The sequence below is a fragment of the Triturus cristatus genome, chromosome 3_1 (assembly GCF_964204655.1).
Source record: "Triturus cristatus chromosome 3_1, aTriCri1.1, whole genome shotgun sequence".
NCBI classification, from domain to species: domain Eukaryota; kingdom Metazoa; phylum Chordata; class Amphibia; order Caudata; family Salamandridae; genus Triturus; species Triturus cristatus.
Window position 1 is genome coordinate 309,829,809 of NC_140583.1, and position 19,258 is coordinate 309,849,066.

A 19,258-nucleotide genomic window follows, 5' to 3' on the forward strand; every position below is an offset into this window, starting at 1 on the left:
AACACTCTTAGTTATGAGGCATACCGTCAATATCAGATGTTGCACAGCGTCACATTGGAAACAATGTATTTGTAGTTAGTCCCAAGCAACACTGCATCCTATGGAACATACAAGACGGTGTACGCAGTCCTATGGGGTGGGGGATTAGGAATTTGCCAGAGTTTGGTATGAATGGAGGACTGTGGTGAGGCAGTTGGACAATGAAGGTCACGGGTTATGAAAGTAGTAAGAGAAAGTGCGTACGAGTCCGACAGGTCTATGTACCAAACTCGTGTGGATTCTCCGGTTTGAACCATCCAATAAATTGGCCACATACATTTACCAGTGTAGCTGCCAGAAAACCTGTTGCTTAACCAGTGACCCAAACCGTATGGCCTATGTAGGAAGAACCGCTTTTCAAGTAGAGTGGCTAAAGCGAGAGCAATAGCATAGTAACAGAACAAGAAAAGAGGCCAAGAAAGAGAGTGAAACTGTAGCATCTATCTAGGTAGCGCATTCCAAGATGGACGCCAGTATCCTCTGGCATCTATTTATCAAGCAACTAAAACATGGCTGACAAAGGCATCAGCAGCAATGCATTTTGTTGGATTGTTGATGCAGTCCAGTCACATCCTTTTTGACTCAGGAATAAGAAACGTCAATTTACCCATGACAAACAGTTGGCGGAAGACTAGTCTGATCCCCAGAAGAACGTATCTGCACGAAGAAGGAAGACCCACATTCTCTGGTGCGGGACTTGTGCCAGAATTTACCAGGACAACACAAGTAAAAGAACCCCAGATGTAGGTGTGTGCCTTGTAGCAAAGGCAGGGACCAAAACCGGTGAAACGGTTGAGAGGAGCGTGAAGGCTTTGTAGTGTAGGCAGAGACCAAAACCCGTGTAAGGCCCAAGAAAGGGGTGCGGACCAAGACGTGACACTGAGGGTTGACGTCACAAAGAGAGCTAAGAATTGTGACGTTAGATATAGCTATTCGTCATTGCAGTATACTCTGCATGACTGATCTTTTAATGAGTTGTGAAATATTGACATTTTAACGTATTGATCTGTTGAATCCAGTGGGATTTAATGCATAAATTCTAGGTTATGGATTTGGGACAAAAGTGTTCAATAAAACATGTTTTAGGGCATTGTTTATTTAGAGAAACTTTGTGTTCTATATATTAGTAAACAAATCACACCAGAGCTCAATTGTACATAGAAAGCACAGCGTGAATAGACACTGACAGTGTTCCTAAAAAAATGGATCCACAATTTCAATATTCTAGCCACAAAAACAATCCCCCCCCCCCCCCCCGGGGAGTTCTGGTAAGAATTCCCCAAAACACAGCACGGAGGGTCCACTGCATAACATGCAGCAGTCAATAAAGTTTTTGTTTGTGTCAAGACACACAGATCATCCCTCAGACTCCTCTAGGCTTCTCAGAAGGTTCTGAGTGGAGTCAAACAGGCAAAACGCTTGTCTGGCTTTGGCATACTGCTTTTAATTTGACCACTAAACCCATGAAATCTTGCCACCTGCTAGCATCAAAGCTTTTTTTTACACCCACGAGCGTTATTTTTCCAATGAGCAGGTCTGAAACAGAAATGGAAAAAGGAGGAGACGATCAAGGTCTCACATCATCATCTTCCTTCAGAATAGTAATTGCAACGTTTTCTCCTGTCAATCAGATGCCCTCAAAACATCCATTTCCGTGCTCCAAAGAGGGGAATCTTAACATTTAGTATTTGAGGCTAGACGGAAACCTTACATACTGAGCAGTAACTCATTCCTTCCTGCAAATTGAGTTGGTCAAGTAACATCTGTTGCATTATTGACCTGAGGGATTCCACATGAGTTGGTGAAGGAAATCTCAATACGGACAAGTAATACTACCATGAAAATTGTCCACAGTTTTAATCATCCAGTCAAATTTCACCACACTCTGTACCACAGATGTCTTGAAAGAACATAGACCATCCATTGTGTCCCTGACATTCCTTCCCTCAACCTCCAAATTCTATACCCTAGGGGTCAAGCTCTGTTTGGAAAATGTTAGTAGACAAACCTTACATAACATTTAAAGAAGGAAGAAAAACATGTAGGTCCGAGCCACTCGGTTAATGTGTGACCTGCTTGTATTTTGTGGCAAACTGCCTGTGCTAAATGCTAATTTGATAATTGAGAATCCTTTGTATATATCAATAACGATTCCTTATTTGTAGTTCAAAAATTGCTATCTGGAGATTTCTTAATAGGGATTCAGCATTTTAACAAATCAATATTTAAACACTCTTAATAGGCTTTTGTACTTACCAAAAGTCCATTTTAGCTGCCAGTAAAAGTTGCAACTGGTTCAACAGATGTACGAATCTAATCATTCGAACATCTTGGCCCCAGATCCCTAATCCTATCAAAATATGCTTCAATAGGAAATATTCTAAACTGTCGCTGGGTATTAAAATCCTCATCATGTTCACGCTGTATTCTATTTTTCTATTGAGAAGAGCTTTGGTGAGGGATTACATTTCAAATTCTTCCTTTTCAAATGGCTTACCTCCGTAAAAGCAAACAACCTGTTGATTGGGACGTGTCTGGGCAAAGTTTGCATGAAAAGTAAGAGGCTCACTCTTAAATAACAATATAGGATGCAATATTCCAACTAGAAGTAACACACCGGTTTCAAATTCACTTAAACCATATCCTCATCTAGACACATTTTTTTTAACCAGCATGTATGTACAGCAATAAATGTAGTCTTGCTTCATCATGTATGAAAATAGTAATTTATTCTTTCAAAGAAGAGACTGTCCAACAATCCCTCAGTTTTATTTTAGATAGCACAGCAAAGGGCAAGTATGTTTTTGTAGGCCCTTAAACACATTTTAAAAATCCTACATCTTCTTGTATTAAAGTAGCAATTTTATGTTCAGGGGAGACAGTGTATATGCCATAAGGCCTTAGCTCCTAACTCCACACCCCAATATTCAGAACCAATGGAAAGGAGATCTGGACTACTAAAGGTAAGATACCATTGTCTGCATAAAAGAGGAAGTGCTTTGCAACATTACCCTTAAAATTATTGCTTGTTCTGAAACATTAAATAACATTGTAATAAAAATATGTCTACCCATAGACCGAGACAATGACGAAGGACGAAGATCAACTACCCAAGACGCCAGCCAAACACATGTTTTGATGGAACAAAAGTGGCAGAGGAAAGAGTATGCAGAAATTATATTACAAAACAATCTCTTTTAAGGTCAAAATCAGGTACTAATAAATTGCTATTTCAATAGTAAGCATACATTGTTGACAGGATGAGGGACACAAGTAAAGAAGTAGTAAAAAGAAAAATGTTTAACTATCCCGATTTTTCATATATTTTGAAAAAAATTGGAATTTGCTTTCATTTTGTGAAAATAAATGTAGAAAGTATAACTTTTGTTTGTTTCTCGATTTTCTCCTTCTAAAGTTTCCCATTTCTTCTCCACATTACATAGGTTGTTTCAGAGATGCTGCTCATACTTGATGTGCCTTCCCTTTGCGTTGGTTATTTTTGCTTTAGAATTCATAGGAACTGTAGTTGAATAGTAGAAATGTTAGTGTATTCCTTTACTGCTGATGAGTAATAATGATTGGAGAAAGCATAATAGGCCCTTCCGTATATAGCCATAGAATCCATGCCCCTACCCCGCATCATCCACTGACCAAGAGAAGGACATCACCAACCAAAGGAAGGTAAGCATGACCAAACAGAGATTCCATAGACCTCAGCCTGCAAACTTGCTGGGCCAGCCGACATTCATGTAGCTGAAAAGAGGTTGCGGAATGCTGGGAAGAACAAAGCCGCTGCTCGTCCAATACACTGTTCATAGACTGTGCCAGTGACATCATCAGCGGGCTGTTGGGGGAAGAACACGAGCAGAGGCAGATCCCTGGGCACCGTGTTGCAGGCACGAGGAGTTTCAAGACCACCCATATTGCAACATGAGTGGGTTGATCAACTTATTCATAAACCCTAGTTATGCAGCTCTTTTATAATGATGCGGCATATGTGTATGCAGGTTCTATAGGATGTTGGGGGCATAAGTGGTGATCAACACAGGTGTGGTTCCTTGACCTTCTTGGTTGTCAGTGCGTTCACTTGTGTTACTGCGTCACAGTCTGTCAAGCCTGATATATCCAGCAAGGGAAATCAATTCCCTGGTAGAGGAAGGCCTCGAAAATGAATGATCTCGTGGATGTCAGAAATAGATGTGGCATCAGAGCTTTTAGAAAACGCTGCTGTGCTCATGAAGGATTCCTCAGCCCCAGGTCCACTGAGAGCTATAAGACAACTTGAAGTAGATGGTCTGTTTGGAGGTGTTTGGAGTGGGGACTGCATTCTTCTTCAGCACTGAAAGCCTAAGTTCAAAATTTCCTATCCGAACTGGTATAACAAGGTAAGGCCCACAAGATAGAAAATTAGTATAGATCTGTGATTTTGGCAGGACATTCTTATGATGATGGCTGTCCAGTTGAAGTGCACCATTTAATATGAGTACTGTGCAAGGGTGTAAGAGTACAATCTCCTGCACAATCCTGGTAGGATTAATTGTGGCATGTGAACATGATATAGCGCATATTTATTGTTTGGTCAACGACTTACAAGGTAAGCTGGTGATGAAATTAAATTAAATTAAATTAAATGAGGGATTTGTAAAGCGCTACACAGACCCGAGGTTATCTAGGCGCTGGATAGACACGCAGGCAGTGAGGTTGATTAATAAGGTAAAATTAGTAAAGCGAGGTCTTTAAGCGCTTCCTGAACTGTAACAGGTTAGTTTAATTTTTTAAGAGAAGTATGCAGGGAGTTCCAGAGTTTGGCAGTGGTATATGCAAAGCTTTTGCCTCCCCACTTTTAGTTTAATCATCTTGGGAACAATCAGATTGCCACTATCTGAGGATCTCGGTGATCTGGCCGAGGTGTAAGGCTTGAAGAGTTACGACCATTGCATGGGGGTCCTTGCCGCGTGAAGCCTTAAATGCAATACATAAAGCTTTGAACTGAATGCGTTTGCCGATAGGTAACCAGTGAAGCTTAGCAAGAGCCTTAGAAGCAGAGTCAAAGCGGGTAAGCCCAAGCAGGACTCTGGCAGAGGCATTCTGCGTCACCTGAAGTTTATGTATACTGCGCTTGCTCGCACTAGTGAGAAGGGCGTTGCAGTAGTCCAGCCTGGAGCCAATTAGGGCCATGACCACTGTTTTCCTTAGTTCAAATGGGATGAACGGGAGTACTTTTTTTTGGATTTTGAGGATAAAAAACATGCAGCTGTAGTCTGATTGATCTGGGATTCAAAGGAGAGCTTGGAGTCGAAGAAAACACCTAGGTTTTTAACCTTGCTGGCTGGTATTGGAGGAGAACCCATGTCACTTGGCCAACGGCTGTCTGACCATCATCATCATAGGCTTTATTTCGATATAAAAAATATCTTAAAAAGCAGTACATTTAGCACAAAACAATGAGACAATAAAAATAGTCAGTACATTAACATACAATTCATTATACAAAAGACCCCAATAAATTAGATAAAATCATTTAAAAACAAATTAAACAAGATAAGAACGCCTAGATGATCTAATACGCCAGGCCCAACCCAGGAACTTGGCTATGCCGCAGGCATAAAGTGGGCGTGGATCATTTTTTAAGACACGCATAGCCTCCTTAAAATGCCTTGTCCCAAGTTCTCTTCATAGTGGTTTTAACCATCTACTGCGGGGAAGGGCATAGGCCGAACATTCGAAAAACAGGTGCGGGATTGACTCAATCCTGTGTTCACAAAATGGGCACATAGAGGTGGTTTGGGTCGAGTGCTTCCACCTAGAGGTAAGTTCCCCAACGGGAAGAAGGCCTATCCTAAACTGAAAAAACAATGCCCTATCACAGCGCTTAGTGACAATGTCCAAATACGGTTCACAAAGGGGCAAATCTTTTATTAATAGGAAGTCCAAGGAAGTTCTACACAATTTAGAATTACTGGATCTGCTATCAGCTACCCAATTCCAATATAATTTCTTTAGCAGAGATATTGGGGGAGCAGTTCTATTAGCCCAGGCATTGCCAAGACCCATGTTGAGAAGAAGACGCTTGACTTCTCTCAACCAATGGATCTTGGACCAGCCCGGCGACTCCAGCACATCAGTTAAGCCGTCCGCGAAGCAAGACAACTCTGGAACTCTCCAGATTCTTGCCCATAGAAGTAGAGGGCGGAGCCTAACCTGGTCGCTAATTGATCTTAGCCCCATGTCTAATAACAGTGGGAGGGTTGGGGTGCTATAAGGAAGCCCCATTAAATCTTTCAAAAACTTGCTTTCCGAGCGAGACAACTGATCCACCTTGTGTGTCCCCCAAAGTTCGGCCCCATATAAGATTGCACTGACGCCCCTTGCCCTATAAATGTCAAGGATTGGTGCGATAGGTTTTAGGGTTGAGGCACGTTGTTCTTTAAGAAGGACACCCAATACCCTTTTATGAGTCAGCAACATCTTGTGTAAGTGACATTCCCAACTCATCGAATCACAGAGGCGGATACCAAGATAGTCGAACTCAGTAACCCTCTCTAAAGAAACAGCATCTAAAATTGGCGGTTTAATTGTCTTTTTCGGAGGGTTAAGAACTAGATACTTCGTTTTCCCAGTGTTAATGACTAGCCCCCTTTCATCACAAAAAGATTTAAAACTAGATAGCAGGCTCTGCAGGCCTACCGGGGTTTTGGAGATCAGGAGGGTATCATCTGCAAATAGGAGAGTGGGTATTCTTCTGCCGGCCAGGGATGGTGTATCTGATGGAACTTCCGATAGATAGTCCACCACTCCATTCACATACAAAGAAAACAGAGTGGGTGCTAGAACACACCCCTGGCGTACTCCTCTATTTACAGGTATTCGATTTGTTTTTTGGCCCTGGTTACCCCACCAGATACTGACCAGATACTTGGCGAGATGCCGAACAGCATGACTGTTGTTTTTGACGTATTTAGTTTCAAACAGTTGGCCTGTATCCAGTTCCCTATATGACCTATGAAGTCTTGAAACCAAGAGCCATATCTGTGGCCGGGCTGTTGATGGTCACAACAATCTGTGTGTTGTCAGCGTAGGACACCAGCGAGAAACCAAAGCTTATCAGCTTGGCCAAGGGGGTGACGTACAAGTTAGAAAGAGTAGGGCTCAGTGTTGAGGTGCTACTGATTGTGTCCTGTTGGACAGAAAAGATCTGAGTAGTAGGAGTGCTTTATCCCGGATTCCTAGTGAGGCAAGGCGCTCAACCAACACGTCGTGATTGACCGTGTCGAATGTCGCAGAGAGAACTAAAAGGTTAAGGGCAGCACTACCCCTTCTGTCAAGAGTTTGACTAAGTTCCTTGTTGTGATGTTACTGTGTATTGTTTTATGTCGGAGAGTATCATACGTGAAGGCCTTAGGTGCAGTGGGGTGAGCTTCTCTGGAAAGAGTACCCTTTGTGATGTCAAGGAGGACAAAGACTAATTTTATGCAGCATTTCTGGCTCTGCCGCAGTTTTGCATTGTCCGGTCTTTAAAGAGTATGAGGAGAGATTAGAAGTGAGATAAGTCTTGATTGCCATGAAACCCCATTATTGAGCACTGGCTTCTCTTGCCCTCCCATATTGGGTGAAGTGGGTTATGTAGGAGTCAGGAATATATGTGTCAGCTTTTGGAGCACATTCGGTTAGAGGCACGACGGACTCAATGGCGTTCCAAGTAGGTACACGTCTTGAAGATAGCTTGAGAACAAGGGCCTGGCGACTGACTTCGAGGAATTTTATTTTAAGTCGATTAAAGGGGTGGCTGTTAAGGTAATGACTAAGCTTTGAAATAGCATACTTGGAGCCTGAACAACATTGAAGAAAGTAAGGATTCTACTAACGACACAGAGGAGAGTATTATCGCTCCAAACAGAAAAGGAGAGGAGAGAGGAGAAAAGAAGAGGTGTTTTTCTTTGCTGTATTCGATAGGGAAGAGCGACATGTGAGCACATCATGTTTTTCATGATAGGTTGTTATTGATATGATGTATGTAAGCTTTTGAATTTTTATGTTACTGGACCCAATTGTAATGATCTGCTTTGATTTGTTAGGTTAGGGCAAAATACAGAATAAAGGGTGCTATGATTGGTCTATTCTACTAGAACGGTTGGCCAGAAATTTCGATTCATACACAATAGAAATTCATCCATACACAACATTAGTAGTTGAATTACCTTTGGCTTGTCTTCCCCATGTACTGCAAAACATGGATTGTAAGCACTCCAAAATAGGGACTTTGCCACTACCTATGCTAACATAAGTGGATGACACAAACCAATTGGCAAATGTGCCTTTTGCATTATAGTGCGCAGTTAATAGACTGAGAGCAAACAAACTGGAAATTGATTACGACAGGAGAAAGGTCATTACAATTTGACCTTGTGATAGATGTGTTGTTTGGTATGTTGATGGTTGTTAAGTAGAACATGTGAACAATTATATATATTTAGTGCTGTTTTTTAACTCCGGTTGATGTGTAGGGAACAAATTGAGGTGATGTCAGTGGCACGTGAAGTTGAGCTTTTTAAAAATGGAGGATATAGATGGAAACTATTCCTCTCGGCAACTGGAACAAAACCTTATCCTTTGTGGACTTATGAAAGTGAGGAGCAGAGTGGTGTCCTCCCAGTGAGCTGTGTAGAATAAAAAATAAGGCATCAAAAGGCCCTTGATTAGAGGACGTATTTCATCTTCTGCATCAGACTTTTGTTTAGAATTGGGGTTCAAAGCCCGCATAGACTTCCATATAAACTGATTTGGAAACACCCTCTGGAAAAGTCTTGGAAGACTAAATTAACAACTTTTTGATATAATCTACTAAAATAGGTTTCTTATAAGCAGATTTGTCTAGTAAAAACCTAAAAGTAGCATTGAAAATGTACCATTTAAGAAGTTGGAATATTTCAAACCGGAAAATAGTCAAGCTGCTGATGAAGGTGCTTCTCAAAAATATCTAGTTGAATTTCAAAATCCTTAATATATGTCCCGGTTTCAAAATTTTTGTTTTTTTCCATGTATGATTTTCTTTGCAATTGAAGAAGTATGGCAAAAGATTCTTTGCCATTTTCAAAACTGTATTTTTTGCATACACCTGTAGTATACATCCATATACCCCATTTTGCAGATATGAAGATGTTTGTATACACTGCCATGAAATGGTCCACCTATTTCATGCATGACATCTTCAGCCCTCCCTAACTCTCAGACAACAGCACCCTCTATGTTGCCATTTTGAGCTCTTACTTGCTATGTCAAAAATCTAAATTTCAAGTACCAAAATGCAAAGTGTTCTTGGCGAAAAAACACAGGACTGGCAAATGGCGTCACACTTGATGTCGACCATCTGTCAGTTATATTGTAATTTAGTTTTTTAACTTAAGACATCTACAATCAGTCAAGAACTTGCAGTTTTAACCTGTTCCATACTTCGGTCGCCCCAAAGCCGTCCAACGTCATGGTGGGCGTGTGCGTAGGATGGCCAGGGGCCGTCTGATTTGCGCATGCGTGGAATTCGCCCACACAGCGGGGGAATGTGTGCCGCGGCAAAGCGGTTAAGGGAGGGAAAGAAAGATTAAATCTGTTGTGATATCATTTTTTAGGTACTAAGAACTAAAACTTATTTTGAGCAAATTAATTTTGACATAATAGTCTAAAAGTGTGACATTGTATAATTTATAAAGCCAATATTTAACCAAGTGAATTACTAAACAGTTTATAAATAAACAAAAATGTATTCCTTTTTGTAAGAAATTGGATTATTAGTTGAAGGGGGTTGAGACCCCACTTGAAATACTAATCAAACTACTTCTTAGGGTGAACAACAAAAGTCATTAAATAAGCCTGCACTTAACCCACTGGAAGCTTGGCACACAGCACTCGGGCTTAACTTAGAGGTAGTGTGAAAAGTGTTTATTCAGTACTCAAACAGCAATAAAGTGAAAACAAAACACAGGAATAATGGACAAGGTTCGTCCCGCTGGGAGTTTTATTTTCTCACTTTGATGCAAGTACTCTGTGATGCAGCTCTGCGTTGGTTCTGGTGAAGCTTTTAGTTGTGGGCTGCGTAGCTTGGTGGGGCTCTGCATTGCTCAACCCCAGAGCCGGGGAAGATTTCACCGAGGAGATATGTGGTGTAGCTCTGCATTGGATTCGGTGAGGCTTCATGCCAGGAGCTGTCCTACTTTTTTTAGCTCTGCATCCGATTTGGTGAAACCTTCGGTCAACTAGGGAAAAGTACACTCTAACTCCAGCTAGGGGTCCATGAACTTGAGGATAGAACTTTGGGAATCAAGACTTACTCCAACAAAAGACAGTAGAGGGGGACCAAGAAAAGTCCTATTGGGCCTGGGAAGCAGGAAGGGCCTCTGGAAGCTTCTTGTGTCCCTGTATCTCAAACAGGACGACGGCCAACTGACCCTTAGAGTCACTTCTGATGTCCTGGGTTCCAGGCAAGCAGGTCCAATCTTCCCTCTTCAGACAGCAGGGCAGTCCTTCTTCTGAATCTTCTCAGGTCCAGGAGTGTTCTGATGAATTGTTCTGGGGTTGCCATGTATATGCCTTAAACTGGTTTTGGTCAGTTCTTCCCTGTCACATGAGATCGGCTCCATGTTGGCTAACACAATAAAAAGCAGGCAGGTAGGAGCTGTATCTACCAGTGACAGGGTGAAGCTTCTTCTGAATTCAGGATGGACTGCGTACAGTCCCCCGGTTAGTCTTTGAAGTGAAGGGGCCCATCTCCTTCCCAGTAATCCTGTCAGGAAGACCCTCGCCTCTCCACATCGAGGCCCGTTGTCTACTGTCTGGAAGGAATAAACATCGCACCACAGGAGGGGTATGAACAGTAAGGTGACCCTGAACACTGGCAGAAAGGCACATTTGGCCCAGGCAGTAAAATGTTAACTTTCTAAAAGTGACATTACCAAAATAGTCATTTAAAATCTGACCTTACAGCGAAAGAGGATTTTAAATTACAATTAAAATTAGTGAAAGTAGTATTTTTCTAGCTGCTGCCAAACTGAATCTAGTCTTAAGTGTATTATGGTAAACTAGTGTTGTCTATGAGAGGCCAGCCTTGCCACAGTAAAAAGCAACTTGAGGTTGGTTCTCACTGCCAGGACATGTAACACATAAAATGTACGTGTCCTGCTTTTTAAATGTTACGTGCACCCTGCCCTATGGGCATTTAGTGCCTATGTTAGGTGTGACTTAGAAGTATTCAAAGGAAGGTTTTGGCCTGGCAAATAGCGGCGGTTTCTTCATTTGGGTAGAGGAGGGTTGGCCCACTGCGCGCCTTGGAGGAAAAATAAAAAGGCAATGAAAATATTTCACACACAAAATATGATCATTCCCAACACTTGTATAGTTTTAATGGACAGTTACTCTGTGTATATATATACACCGAATTGTAACCGTGTGCACGATGTATTAGTGTAAAGCTACAGTTGAACTCTTAATTTAACTTTTAATTTTACAAAAGAACTAGTCATCCTCTCTATCATGACAGTGCAATGTTTTTGTTCCTCCTTGTACTTTATACAAATATTATCATGTTTTGATGCTCAAATGCTATAGTTAGTGCTTGGTAGTTCCCTACAGATATAAAAAAATAAAAATAAAAAAAAATCCGCGTGGGTAGCCTTCAGACAGAACTGGTGCTCCAGAGGGAGGTTTTAAATAGTGCCCTCTGCGAGGCCACCCTGGCACTGCACGCAATAGTATAGATTGATTACACATGCTAATGCCAGGGGGTGGTTGGGGGAACCCTCACAGTAAAGGAGGCAGCGTTACCTCTCCACTTCACCTCAAGCTGAAATTGGTGCACGGCTACCAACAGGTCAAATGTTATGTGTGACATCAGTCGGTCCTGGCTTTTTAAACAAAAGCAAGCCCAGTTCGTTTTTTTTTTTAAATCATTTTAGCTCTACTATAGTTTGCATCCAGAGTCCCCGCAGGTGCAACTTACTGTTGGTTAAATAACAACAGGATAAGTGTCTCATGGGACATTTAGCAGTTGTGGGGATGGCTTCTTCTCTGCTTTTTAGGTCTCGCCTGGCGAACGCAGCGCGAAGCGCTGCTGTCGCCAGCGAGATCTATTGTTGCTGACTTGCCTCGGAAGGGGGACAGGAGATGTGCACGCGCAGGCTTTTGGCGGATTTGAGTTGGTGTACGCGCCTACAGCCACGCGGCGTGCACATCTCCTGTCCCTCTTCCCTCGCAAGCCAGCATTTAGTTTCACTTTCGACATATGGAGAACTCACCCGGTCTGCGGGGGGAATCCTTCTGAACGGCGGCTTCCGGAGCACTCCAGCTCCACTACTGCCAGCACGACGCGGGGCTCTCTCCTTATGCATGGGAGCCCCGCACTGCTATCTGCCGCTCTTCACCCGGGCCCCCTCCTGGGACCCGGGACTTCAGCTCCCACACCGGCTGCACGCGAAAGTGACAGGTACTGCGCATGCGCGGGCAGCCCTCCCAGGTCTCCTCCCCAGCCCGGAGCTGCTTTCTGTTTTGCTTGTTATGGATTTGTTAGTGGCCTTCAGAGCAGCACACCCGAAGTTGCGAGCCGGGGAGAGAGTCCGGTTCAATTAGCAGCCTGCGGTTCGCCAGGATTTGAAGATTGGTAATTAGAGTCTTAATTGATGCGTGGATATGCGCGAGTGGCCGATAAGGTTCTTAATTCGAACAATCATGTTTTGACGATGTACATATTGCCTCAAAAAATTTAACTTGCCAGGATAGGACAGTTTTTTTCTTCGGTTGCCAGCATACATTAACTACGGATATCCTTCAAACTGTACACCTAAAAGCTTACTTCAGCAGTGTGATGGGGGAAGTTAAATGCCAATCGGGCCTAGCCATCACCACACTCATAGCGACCTAGAAGGTTCTACATGTACTAACTTTATTCCGAGCACGCTGAAGGCTGTAGCTATGTGGCTAAAGCGATCGACCTCGTAGCGGGGTGAGCGGGTTCGAGTCTCGGCAGGGACGCTCAACATCCTGGGGTTCTGGGCATATCACTTAATCTCCTCGTACCCGCAAAAAAGTATGTGTCCCTCCGTAACGAAACTGGTGCTCATGTAAAGCGCTCTGATATCCTCCGGTCGAGGTCGCGCTATATAAAACTATTTAAAAAACAGAACCGAGGTCCCGTGCGTACAGGAGCAGTTTTACATCAACCATGGGTCTATCGACAATCTTAATAAATAAGCTCAATCTATGTTTCTAGATAAACTGGGATTAACGCAAGCTCCTGTGGCACAGTGAGACCCACAACCCTTGAGGGGCCCCCATTCAGCTGAAGATTGATGAATATGTGCCCCTCATCACATTCTGCAGGCCCTTCCACCATTTTGCGTCACGCCACGGTTGGTCAGATGAGTTTGGGGTATTATTCGCGGGCCTCGGAAGAGGTTACAGAGTGTCTTCGCTTACAGTGTGGTTGAAAACATTGCATGTTTTCAAAATGCATGCACAAACAAGACATAGCTAACTAACCATGTCTGAAAATGGCTGATTTGCTTCAGAGCTCTAAGCTGCCCTTACACCAACTCTCACGACAAAATGGAGTAGCAAGAACATATTTGAGTGGGCTTGTTGGTGGCTGCGGAGGCTGTAGCCTCTCTAGTGCAATCACAGGAGAACTGGAATGACCCAACCAGCTGTGTGATCCTGTCAAGTATGAAAAGGTAAATGTAATGCCAAACTGAGAGAGTGGAAATCTGAGGTGCATTGATGGAGTGGAGAATGAGCTGCACAGTTCAATGTGAGTGGCAGCCCAGTTAAGTCTTGAACATTGGAAGTCATGCTCTAAATTGGAGCAGCAAGTTGGAGAAGAGGGAGAGAGGGAGACTCAAAGTTCCCCCAGGGGCGACTCCTCCGTAATGGTGGAGGAGCGTTGCCTCACTTGTCAGATTGAGTGACAGAAAAATAAAATGATAATAAAACATCATTTTTTGTTTCTGTGACTGGTTTGGGCATGTGTGTAGTATTGGGCGGGGCCGGGAGGAGTGGTGGGCACTTAGAAGTGTGCATATAAGTTTGGCTGCAGTGTTAGGCTGACCAAACAGACATGCGCATTTCTATTTCTCTAACAGCCGGGTTGGAGAAAAGCCGCAGGCACCCAGGGACTGTCTGAGCGGCAGACCAGGGTACTCAGACCAATCTTGGCGCAGCTCTAACAGCATGAAAGCAGCGTCTGGATTTAGTAGGAAGTCTGCTTCCCCAGAGACTGCTGGGAGAGCACAGAGGCAGATTTTGGAGGCAGCGGCAACAAAAGGAAAGTTGATTTAAAAAAAAAAAACATTATTTTCCCCATTCCTCCTCCCCCTTGCACCCTCTCGTCCGTCCATCCCCTGCCCCCCCACTTTTCTTTTATGGCGGCCGCCACTGGGTGCCCCACTGATGCTGAACGTCATTTTGCCCTGAAGTTCTCAGGGTGTACAGGGGACTGATGGTCAGTGTAAGGGTAGTCTTCCAACAATTAACATGGGGGTCTGATGTATTAAGAGACGGATGACAAAAGGGGGTCACAAATGAGACATTAACTTTTTGTGACCAGTCTCTGATTACTGTAATACTGAATATCGAGGATATAAAGATCGTGGTGCAAGACTATTATATACAAAATATCGAAGACCAAAATATTGAAAGGTAAATGCATGTAGAGGAAGAATAGATTCGCTGTTCCCAACTCCACATCCACGTACCATGAAGATAAATATATCGTCAAGGTGCATATATGTGGAGTTTGAAATAGAAAATCCATACTTACATTACGATATTTTGGTCTTGATATTCTTGTACCTTGCTGTTCCATCTTTGATATTCAGGGCACATACGGTCTCTGATTTTACAATATGTCCTGTGTATTAATAGGACTCTTCACAAAATATCCACTTGCAGGGAGTTGCAGGATAGTTTTGTTGGTCTGGCACTGGGGCTTGAATGAGGATGTGAACAACAAACTCATAATCCTGAAGTGACAATTAAGATCTTCTGCAACCTTGTCATGTTATGACATCGCGTCGATGAAAGTGTATTGTGTTCCAGCATGCCCTGGGTGCTAGGCTGTCTGGTGAAAGAGGACACTGGTGGGGCTAGAGGGCATACTGTCTTTCTCTGCAGTTCTAAGTTGCATAAGTTTCCTTTAAACTTCTTCAGCTTCCTCAGGTTTGTTTTATATAGATTTAGTTTCAATAGTTTCTTCTCTCTCTCAGTTGACACACACAGGTTCCTCTTTAAAATCGTCGCCAATAAATGTTGTAATACAAGGATGTCGAGTAGTCCAGGGTAGATTAAGTAGATGTTTATTTAAGTAGATAACAGGAAGAGCCCCACCAGGAGCCGCATTCCTGCTGCTCAGCCCATTCTCCAACTGACTCTCACTCACCCAACATTCCACTGCATCACCACACACCAACATTCCACAACCCCAGTCACACTGGCGGAGCAGCAGTATAACAAATATCTAGACAAATTCAGGATCTTTCTATAAGAATGATCACTCTCATGAGCTCAGGGTAATGCAGAGGCCAGATTGGGGCCAAATTAGGCTACTGGGCTTTCCACTCAAATAACAGAGACTTCCAACAATGCACAGTCAGCAAGTATCATAACAAGCATTTACAATGCAATAGGTCTCGCATTTACGCGAGTTTGAGCTATTCACATTGCAAATAACAATGCCTTTTTTTTGTGTTTTCGTTTTTCAAACATAAATGAAAGGCATCGTCATTTACAATGCCAATAGCTTAAACTTGCGTAAATGCGAGACCTATTGCATTGCAAATGCTTGTTTATTGTTTTGCCGATTATACGTTACACAAGGACACATTCAGGCACGGGGAGATTAAGTGATTTGCCCAGAATCACGGGATGTGGAGTCGACCCCTAGGCTCGGACCCTGGTTTCCCAGCTCCCAAAGTCGGCAGTCTAGACCACATTCTCTCTCCTGTGCCCTGATTTCTGTACTTCAGAATGAGGGATGGTGTGTTTCGTACCTAGTCGCGGACGGTAAATAGCTCTTATTCCGAGTTTTGGGGGTTAAGATGAAACCTGCCCGCAAGCAAGACAAAAAACAGCGCCCGATTCCTTCTACTAGGAGCTTCTCTGATTAACGCCATGCCGGCAAGCAGACGTGTGTATCCAGTCCCCGGTGCCTATTTCATAAAGCACCCTCACCTGGCGCGTGAGTCCAATTAAAGCACAGAAAGACTACATCTCCCAGAACGCTTGGTTAAGTAAAAGGATGCAGATTGAAGTCGCCGACATAAACACACCTGTCAAATCTCCTTAAAAGCCATCATCAGAACGCGGAGGCAAACGCAATTAAAAAGCTCGGGGGAGCGGGGATTCTTACCTGTGCCCGGTCTCGCGAGCCGGCTCCCGCTCCATCAACAGGTGAGCCTGAACCCCAGCACGGCTCGCGGGCCGACGCCGTTACCATAAACAGGTGATTAGTTACTGGCTCCTGCATTGTACGTCTGCGGAACACGCCTCGCGCTCACACGGGAGGACAAGGTGTGCCCTGCCCTGGACGTCATCCATCAAAATAAGGGCCTTACGGCTAACTCTCGGGGTATCGGGTGTCGCGTGTGAGTAAAGCCGTCAGGTCACTCGTGTCACGAGGGCACCCTGCTCCCAGTCCTAGCCTATTCTTTTGCAAAGCAGTGTTCTGGTGTGTTAGTCCTCCTCAAACGAACAAATACTACAATTCCCAGAATGCATATTTATAGTGAATGTTCAGGAATTAGTGTGTGTGGCTTCCGACCATCTGTGTGAGACGTGCAGCGTATTTTGATTTTTTTTTTGTAAAATCTTTTTATTGGCATTTCATTATCTTACAAGGTCCACATTTTATGAGATCAACATTGCAGATGGTTAGCTACATTAATCACAAGTTTTTTGTTCTAGGGTTGTATAGTATTAATTAGAAACATGAGTCATAACTCAACATTCTTCTTTGTATCTAATTTGTTCTTTAGTTTTTGCACTTACGAGTATAGAGCTGCAAATGGAGGCAGGGCTTAAAGGCCGGGGCGCAGCGTTCCTTAGATAGCGCTATACTCGGCTTAATTTGTTGTTCACTTGCACTATGCACCCCTCTACAAAAAGAGTACTTGGGCTACAAAGGCATGTAATGGAACTATCTGTCACTCTAGCACAGCAGGTTGTAACAGTGTGGTTGTGTAAGCACCTGCTGTGGGGCAAAATGCAAAGCACTGATTGGAAGTCCACTGGTTTCACTCAGGTTGAACCCTCCACAGATGATGAAGGAAGTAACATAGAGAGGGGCCCGCTGGTTCTCCGGGTAAGTATGGGCCTGCATGTACAAGAGTTATAGGGTGGCTGGCTGAGAAGTCAGGACGTATGAAGGTCACTTAGCATCCATAACCGCCCCTCAGTGCAGCCCCTTGATTGGCTGTGGAGGGATCCAGAGGAGCAGTTTACATGCTGTGTTGAGACTTTTTGGTAAGTGTGAATGGCCTCTGGAGCAGTGCTACCTAAACTTTTCAGAATCTCCACTCAATTTTTAAAACCACAAACTTTAGCGACCCACCTAGCTATAATGGACTAAGGGGCAATTTTTTTTTTAATTAAATGTAACTAATGCTTTGTGTGGTAGTGCACTGACATTTACAGGCACCAAATTTTCCATTGGAACGACCACTAAATTTGCAGTCATACTGATAAAACTATATTGCACACAAATGATAATGTGTGGAAATAAGGGTTCAGTGAACGTTTATCATTTGTGCAACACCAAGTAAAGTGTCTTCATTTGTTTTGATGCTATTAAATGTTTGGTTTCCATCACACTTAAGAATTAAATAAAATGTGCTTAATTTTGCTTTCCTAGCTGTTGAATTTGTAGCATTCATTTACAGATATTTACATTTTGTTGTGTATTACAAAACATGTAATTCCTCAATCTTTCTGTTTATACTTCCTTTCCCCCAGCAAGACTGTCACATAGTTCACTTTACTTATTTTTTCTGGCTGCAAAGTGGGCGGAGTTTGTAAACACCAATCCCCAGGTTAAAAAGAAAACAGCAATAAGTCAGAAGACATGGCCTGACATTTGACCTCTGTCTTTCAAATGTAGCAAATTTGGCAAGCTAAATAGATCCAGGTGTATATGGTAGGTGCCTGCAGTACAGAGACACTTAATATTAGATGGGATGGGGACACTTGACCCTTGACTAGTCTAAATGAAATTTAAGGAGTCCCTTACCAAAGTTTTCTTGGGAGCCACATCATTTTGTTTTGCCTTTCCCGTAAGCCATGGGACAGGACCATACCAGCTACAGTGGAGGGGGTGGAGGGGAAACCTGGCTCTGGCATAAGCGCTTAAAGTGCAACAGGTCTCAACGGCAAACCAACTCCCAGAGATCAGGAAAGGTGGTATGTGGTCATATCGGATGTGCTGCTGCTTGTTCTATGGGGTCCATGGGATGCATTGTTGGGGAGGCCAGAGAATAAAACACTTTAGGATCAACGACTGGAGGGGGCAGAGCCTGCTTATCCCCACCCCTTCCCCTGGCACCATCGAACAGAAAGGCTGTGCAGCCTGTATTTCCATGTTCTTTCTCTCATTTTCCTGTCCTATGACTCCAAGGCGGTGTAGGTAAGTGCCTCTTTTTGACATGGTCACCCCCACATTTTGACTGGTACATGATATGATTTCAACTGGAAGTGCACTGGGTTCCTGCTAACCAGATCCCAGTGCCAGATCTCTTTCCCCAAAACTGTACAATTGTTTCCCGAATTGGCAATCCCTTTAGTAACACTTGTAAGTCCCTTTTAAATGGTACCCCTGGTGCCTGGGGTACCAAAGAGGCTCCCCCAAGGGCTGCAGCACAAATTATGCCACCCCAAGGGACGCCTCACCAAACACATGCAAGACTGCTACTACAGGCTGCCTGTTTTGGTGCAGACAAAATTGAAAACACAACATGACACCTCCCTGTGTGCCATGTTCCCTAACACTGCATGAGGTATTTGTAAGTCACCTCTACAGCAGGTCTTCCAGCCCAAAGGCAGGGTGTTTAATACTACATGTGAGGACATACCTTCATGAGCAGATATGCCCCTGTGCAGGTCAGTTCCATTACTGCCAGTGTAAGTAAACAGGGAAGCCATTTTAGAACATGTGCTGGACACTGGAGAAAATGAGTGTCCCAGCTACATGATG

General features: G+C 43.5%; 1 protein-coding gene across 1 annotated transcript in view; it reads right to left on the reverse strand.

The window, feature by feature from the left end:
- The window catches only part of LOC146860159 (uncharacterized), a 330,246-nt gene extending 313,759 nt beyond the window's left edge, over positions 1 to 16,487 (reverse strand). The window contains exon 1 of the mRNA XM_085646318.1: positions 16,424 to 16,487. Within this exon, the coding sequence (XP_085502444.1) occupies positions 16,424 to 16,458 (35 nt within the window). The 5' untranslated portion in view covers positions 16,459 to 16,487. The remainder of the gene's footprint in view (positions 1 to 16,423) is intronic.
- Between the last annotated feature and the right edge of the window lie 2,771 nt (positions 16,488 to 19,258).